The sequence below is a fragment of the Natator depressus genome, chromosome 24 (assembly GCF_965152275.1).
Source record: "Natator depressus isolate rNatDep1 chromosome 24, rNatDep2.hap1, whole genome shotgun sequence".
NCBI classification, from domain to species: domain Eukaryota; kingdom Metazoa; phylum Chordata; order Testudines; family Cheloniidae; genus Natator; species Natator depressus.
The window spans coordinates 6,317,740-6,335,961 of NC_134257.1; the positions used below are offsets into that span (position 1 = coordinate 6,317,740).

At 49.3% G+C, this 18,222-nt stretch overlaps 1 protein-coding gene across 1 annotated transcript in view; it reads right to left on the reverse strand.

Annotated features, from left to right (window-relative positions):
* Window positions 1-12,530: 12,530 nt before the first annotated feature.
* Window positions 12,531-18,222, reverse strand: part of LOC141976971 (nuclear receptor subfamily 2 group F member 5-like) — a 32,344-nt gene continuing 26,652 nt past the window's right edge. The window contains exon 3 of the mRNA XM_074938149.1: window positions 12,531-13,531. Coding sequence (XP_074794250.1) covers window positions 13,257-13,531 — 275 coding nt within the window. The 3' untranslated portion in view covers window positions 12,531-13,256. The remainder of the gene's footprint in view (window positions 13,532-18,222) is intronic.

The window sequence follows — 18,222 nt, forward strand, 5'->3', positions numbered from 1 at the left end:
TAGGTCCCAGATCCACTGAAGCTCCAAACTTCCATTCATGCATAATCACCTCTGAGGATCTGGTCTGTTGTGACTTGGTTCTCACTGTTTTTTCCACATTCTCTCTCTTGCTGTCCTTCTCTTGTTCCTCCCCCTGATCTAAGCTTCCCATGTCCCTGACTTTCCAGATTTAGAAACTCCCTCTCACTGCCCCAATATACTCCTGACCCCACATACATGGTGGCTGCTGCTGCTCAAGGGGGACTTTGGCATTTAAATCCCTTCAAAGATCTGAGCCTAGGAACCGTTCTCTTTATTTCTAGCTAGCTTTTAGGGTTTGGATCAGGCCCTTAGGACTTAGAGGAAAGCCCCTGATGTCCTTGGCTTAGCCGCACTCTGCTGTTCTCTCTCCGGGAATTGCTTCACCTGTGATCTTTAGCTCATCAGGGCAAACACTCCCCAGCCCAGGTGCACCTGGAGGTCTCCCCTCTGCCTCTTTGTCTCTCTCTCTGCTGAGCCCTGGAAATGCAACAGGTGTGAATGGCAGCCAGCAGCAGTGTTGTCCTCCTCTTGTAGCTGCAGTTTGAGAATGGGATTTCAGCTGAAGATCTAGAGAGCTGGGGCTGTAAAGTTCTGGCTGCCACGGGTCTGGGGGTTTGCTATTGTAGGGTTGCTCATGTGCTGTGCCAGCGCCCAGCAAGGGACAGTCAGTGCAGTCGTCCCAGGAAGCCCAGCCAATGTCCGTTCTCGCTGTTGCAGAGCCAGGTCTAGACAACACCTGCTGCTGCAGATGCCGATGGGGCTAAGTCTAGCCAGGCTTGCGACACCAGTGGCCGTGAATGGAGGAGCTCGGGAGCTTGGAGCATCAGCAGGAAGGGAAGCACCAATGGTGACCTGACCTAGCCAGAGCTGGTAAGTGTGGGGAGGAAAGCCCCATGGCAGGGGGCAGCTGTAAGAGGGGTGGGAATGGCCACGCAGGGGCGGTTCTGCTTTTACCTCTTGCTCTGGGCCCTGCAAAACTTGACTGCAGACCTGGGCTGCACCTAAGGGTTTGTTGTTGAAGCTGGGGCTCCCCCCACGGCACTGGTGTTGTAGGGTTGCTTGTGTGCACTGGGGTGCTGCGCTCTGGATTGTTGCTCCTGAGCACTGGGGCTGCATGCGCTGGTCGAGCTGCTCGTATCGCTTTACTGTTGTACAGCTTGTGTGGATGCTAAGTTTTCTGACCTGGTTTGTTATTGTCGGGTTGCACGTGGGTACAGGGCTCCATGCCCTGGTTCATTATTGTAGGTTTGCTCAGAGATGCTGGGACTGCTCATGTGAGTTCCTTGCTTTACAGTTGCCTGGAGGGGGCTGGGTTTGCTGACCTAGTTTGTTATGGTAGGGTTGCACTTGGGTGCCATGCACTGGTTTGTCATTGTAGCGTCACTCATGAGCACTGGAGCTGCTTGTGAGTTCTGACCTTTTCTGTGGCCCACGGCAAATCTCTTCCCTGCCCTGTGCCTCAGTTTCCCCTTCTACCTTTTATCTATCTTACCTGGTTAGCTTGTAAGCTCTTTTGTGGGGGCGGGGGAGTCTCTCTCACTATGTATCTATGTAACAGCTGGCTGTGTGGACCTCTTGGCTTTACGGTGATACAAATACATATGTAGAGAAATGGGAGAGGATTCAGAGATGAGCCAGAAGAATGATTTAAAGGATTAGAAAACCAGCCTTAGAATGAGAGACTTCAGGAGTTCAATCTGTTCCACTTACCAAAGAGAAGGTTCAGAGATGGTTTGATCACAGTTATAAGTACATTCATGAGGAAGAACAGGATAATAATAGAGGGCTCTTCAATCTAGCAGCCAAAAGTCTAACTAGACCGTATGGAAGGTAAAGCTTTAAAACCCGCTGAATTCCCGACGTAATGACTAGAATAAAACCTTAAGTAACTTGGAATGTTGGAAGGGCTTTTACGGAATTGTGTGGTTTTTTCCCCCCCTGCTGTAAACAACACGCAGGAGGAACTAGTGATAAAAGGAAGTGAGATGCTCAGGCCACTCACAGAGTGGGGTCAATACATTTCTAAGGCCTCATCTACACTTGAAAATTAATTTGGCTGTGAATTTAAAGCACATTAGCTATTCGGGAATAACTCTGTGCATAGACTCTCTAATTCTGCAGTAAAAGTGTCTTGAACATGGTTAGCTTAATCCACAGTCAAAGAGTAGCTCCATGGGTAGATGTAACCTACTGGTGATCGTGTATGAGAGAGTCTCCTGTGCTGGTCTACGGAAGGTACGAGTTGGTACAGCCCCTTAGCTACAGCGTTCTGGCTCTTTGTCTCAAGCTATAGCAGCTCACACTTTGAGTTTTTCAATACTTGTCCTCCAAGGTACACAGATTTTTTCCATTGTTCTAGTTCTTTGTCTCTGAGTTTGAGCTTTACCTCTTTCTCTTGTCCTCCAATCGCTGTAATTTTTTGTCTTCTCCGTGCTAATCTTCAATCGGAATGTTCCGCTTTCCCGATCTACCAGGTCAGTTATTCTCTGTACAACCTCTTTGCCCAGTGCAGTGAGCTCGATATCGTCCACAAATCTAAGGTCGTGCACTTCCTGCCACATAACATGACACCTCCCATTTCATCTCTCAATGCTGCAGCCATTGTTGCTTCCGGGACCGAGCTGAACCAATCCGGTGACAGCGTGCGTCTTTGTCTCCCTCCTGCAGGCGTCCTGGGCCATCTTGTCAGCGTCTTCTCCACTCTCCCGGCACTCCTCAACTTGCTACCAATATTTTCTATCAGCTTGATCGGGTTTTCGGGAATGCCAGAGTGCCTCGCAGCTTGCCACAGTTCTTTCTGCCGAATGCTATCAAAAGCCTGTAAAGTGGTCATAACAGGGTCGGTTATGTTCTGTGCTCTTCTCTGAGACCTGTCTTATTACCAATAAACCTGATCTATTGTCCTTCGTCCTCATCTAGATCTGGCCTGTTCCTCTGCAAATCCTGCTTCCACGTATCTCTTCATTCTCCTCTGCAACCTCTTGGGGAATGCTTTCCCCAGCATGCTCAATAAGCTGCGTCCTCTGGAGTCCTTTCCTTATCTCCTTTTTCTAGATCGGTGCTGTCAGTGTTTCCCCCCAGTTCTCTCGGCACTTGCTCTTGTTTCTAAATCTGGTCAAATAGCTTGCGCATCCCCTTTGGCATGCGTTCCTCGCCTGCTTGAAGCAGCTCCGCACGTACGTGGTTACTTTCTGGCGCCTTGTTCCTTTTAAAACTTTCGATTGAGATGTTTACGTCTTCTGCTAAGAAGCCCGGCATTGCCTCTCCCTCATTTGTGGCCGGGAAGCTTCTCTGGAACCGTTTACTCGCCTGTGTTCTGCGCTTTGTACAGCTCTTCAAAATAGTCTTTCCATCTCTTAGTCTTTCTTTTTCATCTTCAATCATTTGCGCGCGCTTGTCTTTCACTGCTGACATCTCCAGCTCATCTGTGCCACTCAGTTCTATTGTCTTGCCAAGGAACCCCTGTGTCGCATTGTTCTGCTTCTTTACATTCTCCACTTATCCAGTTGTTTCTGTCTCTCTTCACTTTCTGTTTTATCTCTCCGGTCAGCCTATCGCCCAGCTTGTAGACTTATGTCTTCCTTTTTATTCTCCTTCAGCTTCCACACTCGTCATTCAGCTACAGCACTTATCCACCTTGACATCTTCGCTTTGGCCTTGTTCAGCCTCTCTCATAATCTCTCTTTTTTTACACCATTCCCCGTCTCATCAACATTCATTTCTTCTTCCACCAGAGACATGACGTTTTCCCACACGGCTTCTTTGTCTTCTTTGCTGATATCTGGCTCTTTCAGTTTGTCTGTGTCCTAGATATTAGTTATTGGCACTTTTTCTTAATTGCTTTCAGGCTCAACATCATTGATGCTGGCACTAACTTATGAGCTGCACGGCAACACATTTGATTTCCACCCGAGATTCGCAAGCATAAAGTCTATTAGGTTAAATCCATGTCCACTTCCTCTGCTGACATAGCGTGTTCGTTATCACCAGGTTGTTGCTTAGGCTGCTAAATTTCTGACTTTCTCCTCTTTCGTTTTCTTCATCTCATCCAGATTTGCTTATTGCTCCAGCCCAGGAATTCCAGCCCAATCCTGCTTTTGCATTAAAATCTTCCACCACTCATTAACACTTCTTGCCTTGAAACATCTCACATTGTTCACTGTAGAGAGTTGTAAAATTCATCCATTTCTTCCTTGGGCGCTACTGACATATGCTGTTGTAACTGCGCTGGATCTGAATCTGGATTTGAGTCTGGCTCAGACCCACTCTCCACACGGATCCTATGATCCAGGTCCTGAGTGCTTCCACACCTGAGTTGGACAGGTTTGTGCATGTACAGAGGGCGGGGAGTGAAGGGGGTTGAGTTCAAACCTGAATCTGAGCTTGGGTTTACAATGCATGCCCCCTCTGGCCTGCTGGGTCACCTTGGGCAAGTCACGGCCTCACTCTGTACCTCAGTTTCCCCATCTGTAAAATGGGGGTGGTGATACCGACCTTCATTGTAAAGCACTTTGAGGTTGACTGATTAAAAAGCTCTATATAACAGCTAGGGATTATTACTGGTATTGCAGTATCACCTAGAGATCGCAACTGAAATCAGGGCCCCATGCACTGGGCACTAGGTATAGGGTGACCAGATGTCTTGATTGTTATCAGGACCATCACAATATTAGGGGCTTTGCCTTATATATGCAAGTGTACCCCCCCACCCCCAGAAAAAACATGTCCTGATCTTTCACACTTGCTATCTGGTCACCCTAAGTAGATAGGCTCATATAAGGCCTGGTCTTTTATTCAAAGTTGCATTGGTTTAACTTTTATTGTTGCAATTATTTATTCATGTGTACTCTGGTACCACATAGAAACCCTAGTCAGGGCCCAGCACCCATTGTGTTAGGGGCTGTACAGACAAAGAACAAATAATGGCCCCTGCCTGAAAAAATTGACAACCCAAGTATCAGCTTCAAAACTGACTTAGCTAAATGAGTGCCAAGCTCTGTGTAGACACTTGGAATTCAATTTAAAACCAGCTTATATCAATGTATCTGAACTTGATATAGATAGACATTAATTGGCTCCTTTTTATCCGAAGGCCCCACTTTGGGGCCTGATCCCACTCCCTAATTCTCTACAGGTCTAGGTCACTACGGAAGAGATTCCACCTCGTAAATTACACAACCTTGTGCCTGAGTGAGATGGATAATGCAGCTTTAACACACACTTATTTGTCACCTAAGCAACTGGGGAAATCAAATCAAGGCTTTTTAAGCTCCTTCAAATTGCACTCATTTATTATTGTCTCTCTCTCTCTCTCTCCCCGCTTCCCTTCTCTTCCTTTCTGATGTCCTGAAGATGTGCTAATTACAAGCTCAGGTTAGTCTATTATCGTTTGGCACTGCGAGCCGGCTCCGTAAAAGCATGACAGCGAACATTAGAACTAAGGGATGCAAAGTTTTGAGTTGACAACACCACGGGGAGAGTTTCGTTGCTTTTAGACGAGGCACGAGGGAGCTGACAATTCAAAATAGCCCCAGGTGGATAGCAAAAGATGGCAATTTTACACTTTTTCTGGACATATTATCGACTATTAAGAAAAAAAATGTATTTTTATGTGCACTAAAGGGGGGGAGGGACCTGTATTTTACTAATAGGTGCTTGAATATTTAAAAGTAGCATTCTTTTTATTTATTTTAATTTCTTTTCTGTTTGGTTCCCCATTTTTGTTTTGAAGGCCATCTCTCCGCTCCACTGTTTGACACTGATTGATAGCTGTACTGATCATTTTAAATGATGCATTCGTTGAAGTAACTTTTTTATTTAATATATATAATAATTATCATAAAAACTCTCTTTATGCACAATAATTATTGTAAAGACTCTCTTTATGCACAGCCACCCCTTGATGGAAAGAAAGTTCTGCTTTTAAATGGCAGGCACAGATAAATGCAGGAACAGGTAAATACGAAAACAGAAAACTCGGTAATAATGGGGAATTTCAACTATCCCCATATTTCAGAGTAGCAGCCGTGTTAGTCTGTATCCTCAAAAAGAAAAGGAGGACTTGTGGCACCTTAGAGACGAACCAATTTATTTGACCATAAGCTTTCGTGAGCTACAGCTCACTTCATGATCTGATAAAGTGAGCTGTAGCTCACAAAAGCTTTTGCTCAAATAAATTGGTTAGTCTCTAAGGTGCCACTAGTACTCCTTTTATCCCCATGTCACTTCTGGACAGGATGCAGAGATAAAATTTCTAGACACCCTTAATGACTTCTTGGAGCAGCTAGTCCTGGAACCTTCATGGGGAGAGACAATTCTTGATTCAGTCCTAAGTGGTGCACAGAATCTGGTCCAAGAGGTGAATATAGCTGAACCGCTTGGTAACATAATACATTTAAACATTCTTGTAAGGGGCAAAAAATACCAAAGAAACCCACCACTGTAGCATATAACTTTAGAAAGGGGAATGACACAAAAATGAGGAAGCTAGTTAAATGGAAATGAAAAGCAACAGTCACAAGAGTGAAATGTCTGCAAGCTGCATGGAAACTTTTTTTAAAAAATACTATAATAGAGGCAGAAGCTATATGTATATCCCAAATAATAAATAAAAACAGTACGAAGACACCCCCCCCCCCCAAAATGCCACCATGGCTAAACAGAGTAAAAGAGGCAGTTGGAGACAAAAAGACATCTTCTAAAAATTGGAAGTAAAAACCGTACTGAGGAAAATAGAACGGAACGTAAGCTCTGGCAAGTCAAATATAAAAGTATAATTTGGCAGGCCAAAAAAGAATTTGAAAAGCAACTAGCAAAAGACAGAGCAAAAATGTTTAAAAGCACCAGAAGCAGGAAGCCTGTCAAACGTTCAGGGGGGCCACAGGACGATCGAGGTGCTAAAGGTGCACTCAAGGAAGATAAAGCCATGGCGGAGAAGTTAAATGGATTCTTTACATTGGTCTTCACTGCTGAGGATGGGAGGGAGATTCCCACACCTGAGCCATTCTTTTTTGTGACAAATCTGAGGAACTGTCCCAGACTGAGGTCAATAGGGGAGGTTTAGGAACAAATTGGTAAATTAATCCGTAATAAGGTGCCAGGGCCAGATGGAATTCACCCAGGAGTTCTGAAGGAACTCCAGTGCGAAATTGCAGAACTAACTAACTGTGGTATGTAACCTACCATTGAAATCAGGCTCTGTACCAGATGACTGGAGAATAGCTCCTGTAATACCAATTTTAAAAAGGCTCAAGAGGCGATCCTTGCCGTTTCAGACCTGTAAGCCTAACTTCAATACCAGGCAAATTGGTTAAGACTATAGTAAAGAACAGAACGATCAGACACACAGATGAACACTATATGTTGGGGAAGAATCAACACGGGCTTTTGTAAAGGGAAATCATGCCTCACCAATCTATTAGAATTCTTTAGGGATGTCAGCAAACGTGTGGACAAGGGTAATCTAGTGGTCACAGTGTACTTGAACTTTCAGAAAGCCTTTGACAAGCTCCCTCACCAATGGCTCTTAAGCAAAGTAAGCAGTCATGGGATAAGAGGGAAGGTCCTCTCATGGATCAGTAACTGGTTAAAAGATAGGAAATAAAGGGTAGGAATAAACGGCCAGTTTTTACAGTGGAGAAAGGTAAATAGCGGGGTCCCCCAGGGATCTGGACTGGGAGCAGTGCTGTTCAACATGTTCATAAATGATCTGGAAAAAGGGGTAAACAGTGAAGTGGCAAAGTTTACAGATGATAGAAAATTACTCAAGGTAGCAAAGTCCAAAGCAGACTGTGAAGAGTTACAAAGGGATCTCACAAAACGGCGTGACTGGGCAACAAAATGGCAGAGGAAATTCAGTCTTGATAAATGCTGAGTGAGGCGCATGGGAGAATATAATCCCAACTATCCATACAAAATGATGGGGTCTAATTAGCACTCAAGAAAGAGTCGTTGTGGATAGTTCACTGAAAATATCTGTTCAGTGGGCAGCAGCAGTCAGAAAAGTGAACAGCATGTTGGGAACCATTAGGAAAGGGATAGGTAGGTAATAAGACATAAAATACCATCATGCCTCTCTATAAAGCCATGGTGCGCCCACACCTTGAATACTGCAGGCAGTTCTGGTCATGCCAGCTCAAAAATATATATTAGAACTTGAAAAAAACAGAGAAAAGGGCAACAAAAATGATTAGGGGTATGGAACAGCTTCCGTATGCGGCGAGATTAATAAGACTGGGGCTGGTCAGCTTAGAAAAGAGACATCTCTCCCCTTAGTCAACACAGAGATCTATACAGTCATGAACGGGGTGGGGAAAGTGACGAGGGAAGTGTTGTTTACCCCTTCATGTAACACAAGAACTAGGGATCACCCAATGAAATTAATAGGCAGTAGGTTGAAAACAAAGAGAAGGAAGTACTTCTTCACACAACGCACAGTCAACCTGTGGACAGAGGCGGATTAAGCTTTTGTGGGGTCCTGAGCCAGAGCAAGTGGGGGCCCCTCCCCATCCCTTCCACCTGCAGTTCCACCCGCCCCTCCCGTGCTCCTGCCAGGGAGCGTGGTCGAGGCGCGGGGGCTTCCCCCGCCTGCCCAGCGCTCTGCCAGGGAGCAGGGGAAGCCTCTGTGCCCTGACCCTGCTTCCCGGCAGGAGCACTGGGCGGGTGGGTCCCCCCAATTGACCGGGGCCCCTGGGCACAGGCCCGGTTGGCCCAGTGGCTAATCCACCACTGCTTGTGGAACTCATTGTCAGGGGATGTTGCGAAGGCCAAAAAGTATAATTGGATTTTAAAAAAGAATTAGACAAGCTCATTGAGGAAGATCCATCAATGGCTATTAACCAAGATAGGCAGGGACACAACCCCATGCTCTGGGTGTTTCTAAACCTCTGACTGCCAGAAGCTGGGACTGGACGACAGGGGATGGATCACTTGAAAAATTGCCCTGGTCTGGTCATTCCCTTGAAGCATCGGGCACGGACCACTCTCAGAAGGCAGGATGCTGGGCTAGATGGACCATTGGTCTGACCCAATATGGCCGTTCTTATGTCTTATGTTCTTAAGTCATTATTGGAACTAGGTAGAAACTTTCTAGCTCTTGATTCTTTGCGTCTGATGCTCATTTACACTAAGGACTCCTCTGCACGGCTCTGGTAGCACAAAGGAGGCCTTTGAGTAGGCGTATATAGCCAGAGAGGTGTAAGAGCCTGAGCGTGAAGCCTTTTTCTTTCTTCTTTAGTCTTTTTCTTTCTTCTTGCATGCAGATAGGTTTGATTATTGAGTATCATCTCCCCAAGTGCTAACTTTTTCTCGTGGCCTTTCCAGATTGTCCTTGAATTAATTCCAGAGGACGCCCTCCTGTTGATGTGTGTAACATATGTAATTCAACTTCCCGAATGTTTGTTTAAAATATTTCCCCTAGACGTTATTTATAGAAGGGTCAAACGAAGCCGCACCAGTGTCCTTTGGTTTGAAAAGGCCATTTTTGACTTTTCTCTAATGGGCTTTTAAAAACCTGTAATAAAACATCACTGCCTTCTGTGTGGCGATTTCCCCCCGCCCGCTCCTCCCAGCCTTTGATTTCTAAGAAGGCTGTGGGTCCTTTCTGCTCGAAACATAGTCTGGGCAGACATGCTGTGGAGGGGAAGGATGGTCCAGTGGTTATCGCCTATTTGAGACAGTGAGAGCTTGATCTAACCCAAAGCTATCTATACTTCTAACGCAGGGAGTGCCAGACTGGCTTAGAGCCAGGGTCCATCTGACGGAGTGTCCCATCCCCACCATCTGCTTCAGAGGATTGTGCAATAGCCTCTGCAGTGATGGGACAATCTGCACCCAGGGATGTTTTCCTCCTGACCCCATCAATTCGAGGTTGGCTTTGTGCCCTGAAGCATGAGGGTTTACAGCCTTTGGGAGCTTTTTAAATCCCTGTGATCATACCCCTGGATCGTCCTGTGTGTCCTATCACTGTCCCATCACTCTGGAGTTCAGGCTGCTCAGCATCTTGCTAAATTAGGTCCTAACAGAACAGCCCTAGGCCTATATTGGCCGATAATTGTTCTTTGGTGGGGCGTGGGTGTGTCATCAGTTCTGTGGCTCTCGGTCCAGCCAGTACCTAGTAGCACAGTAGGTCTGAATTACTGCAGAGATGACACCGGTGACACAGCATCCAAGTCCGTGGAACTGGCCACGGGAGCAGCTGGGTCAGACCTTGGCTGAGTCCAGGGGTTGCAGTCGATTGCAGGGCCAAAGCAATCTGTTGGTTTGGTGGAATGCAAATAGGCCTGCATCTGCGGACTTGCATCCTCTGCTGGGCAAAGGTTTTGCACTGAATCCAGCTGCTACGCTTTTCTCTCTTCTCTTCTCTCTGGGTTCTTGTACCGCCCCTCAGCACCTCCCTATCTCCACCCCTTCCAGTTGCGCATTAAACAACCAGTCTAACATTGGCCTTGTGTCGTTCATTCTCTCATCCTCACGCCAGCAGGAGAGTTTTGTGTGCGTGGTGGGGTGATTTGTTTTGGTAGGGTCTCCTGTTTTAGAATGCACTGCTGTGTGTTTATATTAGAAAAGGCAGGTCAGAGACGTGCCCTGTGCACTTAGATCAGCCCTCATCCCATGACTTGAGGCTTTTATAGATATGTAGGGTGACCCCAGGGCCCCGGGCGCGTATGAGACAGGCCGCCGGGTGATCCCAGGCCTGGTCTTGTGCCCAGCAGACAAGATCTCTGAATCTCCCTTGGCTAAAACGGCTTCTCTCTTACGGTGCATCTCACCCAGACGTCCCCGGGCTTCCTGGCTCAGGACACCTGTGTTCCGGCTGCCCCTCCGGCCGGTGCCCGAATCATGCTCTGGGGAGGTTTTTTAAGCCGCATACAAGCGCTCAGGAGACGGAGAATAACAGATAAACAAACAATTAGGCTATTGTGGCTCCCGGCTGACAACAGGCACGAGGGGTGGAAGATTGCTGCGTTCGGCTTGATTGTTCCCAGTGGAGCCTGCCCCTGGCAGCAGTTGCTGAACAGATGGATAATAAGATGATGAGTTCCTAATGGGTTACGCTTGGTACAGAGAGAAGTGTTTGCAAACCCCACATTGTTCCCCTATTAGGAACCTAAAATGGAGGCCCTGGGCTGTCAGTTTTGCAGCCCCCAGAGGCGATGGATTCAGCCAGAGCTGCGACGCCGGCTTGAGGACTCAGCTGCGCTGCTGCAGCGTTTTTGGGAGGGGCAGCGTGGCCTTGTGGTTACAGTGCTAGACAGGGACCTGGGTTCTCGTCTGGGCTGTGTGGTCCCATAGCTCTTGATTTTGTTTAGCAGAGTGAAATGTGCAGGGAAGACAGCATGGTTTAGTGGGTAGGGGACGCGGTGACCTTGGGCAAAGCACATCCCTCCTCTGTGCCTCAGTTTCCCCTCCCACCTTTTGGCTACTTAGCTTGTAAGCTTTTCAGGGCAGGATCTGTCTCTCACTTTCTGTCTGTGCAGTGCCTAGCTCAATGGGCCCTGATCTCGGTCGGGCTTTCTAGATGCTATAATATTTCTTTTTGTAGTCCCTGTATCACTGTCCCACTCAATGGGGCTGGCTAATGGGGGTCTGTCATCTGCGTAATGGGACACCTGGCCCAAGAGTTGACGACACCATTCATTGTTATATGCTCAGCACTGAACCCTGTAACCAATGCATTGAATGAAAGGTGGTAATTCCTTGGTCCCCAAATCAGAGCCACAAAACAGCCAGATCTGGGGTTCTGGTTCAGGCCACGCTAAAGAAAAGATCCAGTGATGCAGCTGAGACCCAAACCTCCCCAAGGGTCAGTGGCGTTCAGAGCTACGGGTTTAGTTTGAGTACATCTCAGTGTGAAGCCGGTTCAGTGAAGGATTCGGGAACGACACTTACACGCTTGCTTAAAGTTAAGCACGTGCTTAAGTGCTCTCCTACAGCAGCACCTGGAATAAGTCTCACTCCCTGAATCTGCATCACCAGCCCTGTCTCCTTTACATTCTTTCCACCAAGGTAACATGTAACAGTCGCGCTTGGGCTCGATTTCCCGAGACATGTGCCCCATCCCACTAGGTGGGACCATCTGTCTCCGCCGCCGGTGGCTGGCGAACCGACAGCTCGGCTTCCCAAATGCGCAGAGCCCCGGGGCGCTCCAGCAAGAAGAAGAAAAAAACCTGGAATGAGTTCAGCAATCATCAGTTTTAATTATAATGCCAGCTCCACCAAAAAAAAAAAACTGTTTTTTTTTTTGTTTTGTTTGTTTGTTTCCAAAGAGAAATCCACAATCCACAGCAAAATATCTTTACAAAGGAGAAGGGGGAAATTTAAAAACAAAAGGAGACGGGAGGGGGGATATACACTTTCATTTTCAAGGGGAGAACAGAAGAATTTAGGATATAATATAGGTTTATTTTATTTATAAATAGTCCATGCCTCAGGCCTCTCTTATTCCAAGGGGAATGGTAAACTTTACCCCTCCCCATCCCACCACACCCACACACGGGCAATGAGATTGCAGGCTCAGCTTTGTGTGTGTCTTACCCTCCCCCCGCATTTTTGACAACCCTGCTGCCCCCACCAAAAAGGGAGAGAGCAATTTGTCGCGTGATCAAGGCCACTCCGGTAATGAGTCCTCAGTTCTCAGCTGCCGGATACCAAATGCTGATATAGTCAAAGCCCGAGACAGGCTTGTGTGGTCTCAGCTGCCCAGCCGTCGGATTCGGTACGTGCAGGCTGCCAGGAAGTGGCAAGTCGTTGGGCATTTGGAAGCAGAGCAAAGTCCCACGGATAGGGTGCAGATTGTCCCTGGTTTGCAGAGTCCCCTCGCCGGCCGGGAGAGGAGGAAGGTCCAGATTTTTTCAGTGCGTACAGGTCAAACAGAAGCAGACGGGTACAGGTAGCTGCATGATTAAATGTGGTTATGTCTGTGTCACGCTGGTAGAGTAGATCAGGGATGGGAGGGGGGCAAGTGGGAATTCCTGCCCCATTGGAAAGGGAACAGGAAGGGCCTTTTGAGAATCAACCCCCTCAAGAATCAGTTCCACTCCCCTTTTGTTCTCCGGAGTCCAGACGCTGGGCCTCACGCCCCATGCCCCAACGCCATGGGACCGTCAACCCGTCCCGGTGAGTCCTGCCCGTTCCTCCAAAGCAGGGAGGGCTCACAGCGATCCTTCCTGCTCCGGATGGAATCCAGGGGTGCGTCTCCGCTGCCCCGGAAAGCCCAGCTCCTCCTGCTGCCCTCCTCACTGCATGGGGATGTAGGGCCAGTTGAAGCTAGATCCCGACAGCAGCATGTCCCGGATTAAGGTCTCGATGGGCGTCTTGCCCACCAGGCGGACGAAGAAGAGCTGCTCGATGACGGGTGCAGAGACGATGCGCAGGGAGGGCATGCGGAGCAGCAGCCTTCCAAAGCGGCTGGGCTGGTTGGGGTACTGATTCCGGACGTACTCCTCCAGGGCGCACTGCGACTTCTCCTGGATACTCTCCACGGGGCCCAGATCCGAAAGGCCCACTGCGTCTGCAAGGAGAGCAAGGGAGGAGGCGGGTGAGGGAACACGGCTCTCAGTTGCAGCCTGTACGGGACAGTTCTGCAGGGCAGGGGCAGGGTTAATCTGTGGAACTCCCTGCCACAGGTCACAGTTGGGGCTAATTTAGAATCCTAGAATATTGGCTTGGAAGAGACCTCAGGAGGTCACCTAGTCCAACCCCCTGCTCAAAACAGGACCAACCCCAACTAAATCATCCCAGCCAGGGCTTTGTCAAGCCAGGCCTTAAAAACCTCTAAGGATGGAGATTCCACCACCTCCCTAGGTAACCCATTCCAGTGCTTCACCACCCTCCTAGCGAAACAGTGTTTCCTAATAGCCAATCTAGACCTCCCCCACTGCAACTTGAGACCATTACTCCTCGTTCTGTCATCTGCCACCACTGAGAACAACCGAGCTCCATCCTCTTTGAAACCCCTCTTCAGGTATCAAATCCCCCTCACTCTTTTCTTCTACAGACTAAATAACCCCAGTTCCCTCAGCCTCTTCTCATAAGTCATGTGCCCCAGGCCCCTAATAATTTTCATTGCCCTCTGCTGGACTTTCTCCAATTTGTCCAAATCTCTTCTGTAGTGGGGGGCCCAAACTGGACGCAATACTCCAGGTGTGGCCTGACCAGTGCCAAATAGAGGGGAATAATCACTTCCCTCGACCTGCTGGCAATGCTCCTACTAATACTAATAACTTGTAGGACTCCCTGCCACAGCAAAGGTTAACCTGTGGGTCTCCCTAGCACAGTCAATTAACCTGTGGGACTCCCTGGCAATGGGGATCAAATCGATGACCAGAAGCTTGTTAGGCACATTACAGGCTGATCAAACAGACACAGTACCTGCCTCCAAGCAGTTCCCAACCCAGTTATGCACGTGATGTAACAAACAACAGAGAGGGGCTGGATGCGGAGAGACCAGAGAACATGGGAAACTGAGGCACTGATAAGTCAATTGACTGCCACAAGATCTCAGGTGGAACTAGTTTTACAGTTTGTATAATTCCTGAACCAAACTGCTAGCCACCTGGGCTCGTTAGTTCCGTGACCTTCGGCCGAGGAAGGCAATTCGCGTCAGAGTCTTGTTTAAACTGCAATATGTTACACAATGTCCTGCCAAAAGTCCTGCCCCCCAGCATCAGCTGGACACCAGCGCTAAGGGAAAGGTTCTAAATGAAAACTCTTTGAGGGCATAAAAATGGCCATTTTTGCAGTAACGAAATCCATGGCTACAGATTCTGGGCTTTTCTTTCTCCGTGGCACAGTTTTACCAAAATCATTCTCAAAAGCCAGATTCTTTCATAAAGGAAAATCTTCAGTGACAATTTCAATTGTTAAACGATCGTGGGCAACATCACTTTCCGGGTGAGAAATGGGTCTGTTTCAAACCCGGCCCAACGGAAACAGCACTTCGGTTTGAGGTTTTCAACCCGCTGTGCTGCGTACGCTAGTTTTCCCTTCCAGCCCTAAAATGTGCGCAGCGTTTTTGTGTGCTATTCCAAAAGCTGCCACGTCCCACCCCAGCAGCGGCTGCATCGTAGCAGCGATTGCCGCAATTTCCTTTCTCGAGACCCTTTGGGATGGAAGGTGCCGATAAACATCTCTGTGATCAGAGAAGCGAGCGTTCCATTCCTCGCCTTTCCAAACCCTTTCGCCCAATGCAATCTCATCCTCAATTTCCAGGAGGCTAGATTCGCAAACTCCTCCCTGCCTTGCCCTCTACATCTCCCAGCGGCCTATTCTCTCTAGAGCCATGTTCACCCCCGGGCTCCTTCCAAACACATCTCCCCAATCCCAGCCATTCATCCTCAAAGGGGGAGCGGTTCCCCTAGGGCCTGGTGTGCGAGGAGCAGGGTGAAGATTGGTGTTTCCCACCCTGCAATAAAGGACGCCCCCAGCCCAGCTGAGTTTGCTCAATTCACGGCCTGAATTGAGGCAAAGGAGAAGGGGCTCCTTTCATGGCCCTGAATGAGCTCTCGCCATTCAGTCGGGGGCCATAACCACTATTGACAGCTCTGAAAGGGGGCTCGGAGCTTAGACATTCACACCCGCAGCCTTTCAAACGCGGCCCAGCTATTACACAGACATTTAGCCCGGGCTGAAAGAATGGCTCCAACGCTGCTGACAATAGCTGGCTCCTAAAAACGCTCAGCATGCCAACCTTCCTCCAAAGGCCACCAAGGGGCTGGGCGGGTGGGGTGCCTGGGAGGTGCAGTGAGGGAGAGGGGCCGGGCGGTTTGTGCCTCAGTCCATTGGCTGCCCTAGGGGTGTCTTGCAAAAATCTCCCCAGTGTTGTGGCTTCGTTATTATGGCAGCTCCTAGAGATCCCAGCTGAGATCAGGGCCCTGCGGTGTCAGGCGCTGCACATCCAGCCTCTGCTCTGCAGAGCTTAAGTCTCAATTGACAAAACCGACCAAATGTTGGAGTGGAAGCAGAGGCATAGGGACCCGTTCCCCCAACGCATCCCTCCCCCGTCTGAGATCGTGGCCCCATCGTGCCAGGTGCTATACATACACTTAGCAAGAGACAGACCCTACCCCCAAGAACTTGTCATCAAAATTGACCAGACAGACCAAGAGTGGGTGGGGAAACGGAAGCAGGGAGTGGAAAAGTGACTTACCCAAGATCACACAGCAGGTCAGTGGCAGAGCCAGGAATAAAACCTAGGTCTCGTGAGAGCCCTGCCTGACCTTAGCCACTAGTCCACGCTGCCTCCTTCTTACTGGTGTGAGCCACCTCAGGAGCCCTAGCCTAGATGAGTCACCTGCTCAGAACTGTTGGGAAGGTTGCCTGTCTACACTAGAGCGCCCAGCAGCACTACCGTGGCTGGAGCTGATGTTGGCCAGGGTGGGAAATGTCGGCTCAGTTTCCCTCGTGGCAGGGTGGGGGCCATTGGGATCTGAGCTGATGACAGGAGAGGGTTAAGAGGAGTTATTTGTACAATCCAGACTAGCCGGAGAGCCGCAGAGCAAAGGCTCTCATGTCGCACGCTGCCTGGACTCATGGCCCAAGGGAAGTGGCGAAAGCAGCAGGCCAGGCTCCGGGTTACTCATGCCATTTGGCTCTGCGGATGCAGCTTAGTCCTGTTCCGCGTCCCACCCGGCTTCCCCCCCAGAGCTCCGCTGATGGCCCTTAGTGCAAACTACAGCTCTTGCTATTCCACCCCTAGGACCCCCTCTCCCCACAGTTCTGCCAATGCACCTCACTCCTGACCCACACCCCATCCTGCTCTACCAGCCGTGATGTTCCCCTTGATGCCCCTCAATTGCAATGTGCAGCCCCCTGCTATTCCAGCCCTCGTCCCCCCCACAGCTTGGCTGATGTCCCTCAATCCTGACCCGTTTCCTCATCTCTTCCAGACCAGGCCCCTCTGACTCTAGCACAGAGACAGCCAGGCCAATGGACTGGCAGCAACGGTTTTACAACGGGGCGGGGGGAGCAGGAACTTAGCTGTGATCCCCAAGCTTGCCGGCCCGGAGATGTAAAAAAATAAATAAATCTGAGGCTGTTTTTTGATTTCCCTTCTGCTTTTCATCCTTTAGGGGAGTCACATTTTCAAGCTTTTCTGTGCTCCCACAAGGGCTAGAAACTTTGTGGTTTTGGTAATTGAAAGCCGAGACTTATACATTGTCACATGACTCCAGGAGCCGGGGCTTTAAAAACCAGATGAAATATCAGGAGACTTGCGATAAAACCACAAGAGCTAGCAGCACTGGGGGAAAACTCATTGTGTGTGTGCGGGGGGGGGGGGGTGTCCCTGAAAATGAATCCCACACTAAGAATTGCTTGACAGTGAAAATTTATTTGGGGGGGAAAGTGGGAACGAGGGAAGCCTGGGAAATTCCCCTTCTAAAAACCAATCCACGTTCTGGCTCTAAATGGTTAGGGGAATTAACTCGAGTTGAGTAAGATCGGCTGGCTCAGGGGATGGAGAAGGGGGTACATGCAGCCTGGCCCAGATGGGGCCGAGACCAAATGTCACTGGTCAGTGGCCTGGAAACGGAGCTCTCTTCTCGGCTCATCTGCCAGTCAGGGCTGGCAGCGTGCCGGGGCAGAGGGCAGTGTACGGCTGCTGAGGCCGCTTGCCCTGCTGCACGCACTGCCTTGACCGGAAAAAGGGGTCGATTCTCTGTGTGCCCTGCATGGTGCTATCTAACAGGCTGGCACTTGGCCCTGGTGTGAGCGGTTGTGCACAGCGTGGGACAAATGGCGAATCGGATCGAGACAGGAGATGGGATCGGTGAAGTGGCACGCAGACGGACCACAAAGAGTTGCCCCGGGGCAGCAAAACGCATTGTCACTGAGGCTGGGAGGCAGAGGCCGGTAAAGGCAGCGTGGTGCAGTGGTGAGGGAGGTGGTCTAGAAGACCTGGGTTCTATTGTTGGTTTTGCTGGGTGGCCTTGGGCAAATCATGAGGTTATAAGCTCTTTGGGGCAGGATCTTTTACTCGGCATGGTACAGCACCTAGCGCAATGGGGCAGCAAGAGCAGCTGTGGCCTCTGGGTGCTACTGTAATAACTGGCCCCTGGGAAGCTGGCATCAAAGGATGACAGGGCCCCCATGAAGCAAACCTGCCCATATTTCACACTGAGATGAGCCTGATCGGTGACATTTGATGCAGGTGCTCCAAAGTCCTCTCTCTAGCTGTCTTCGCATGGCTCCCATGGGGATTGC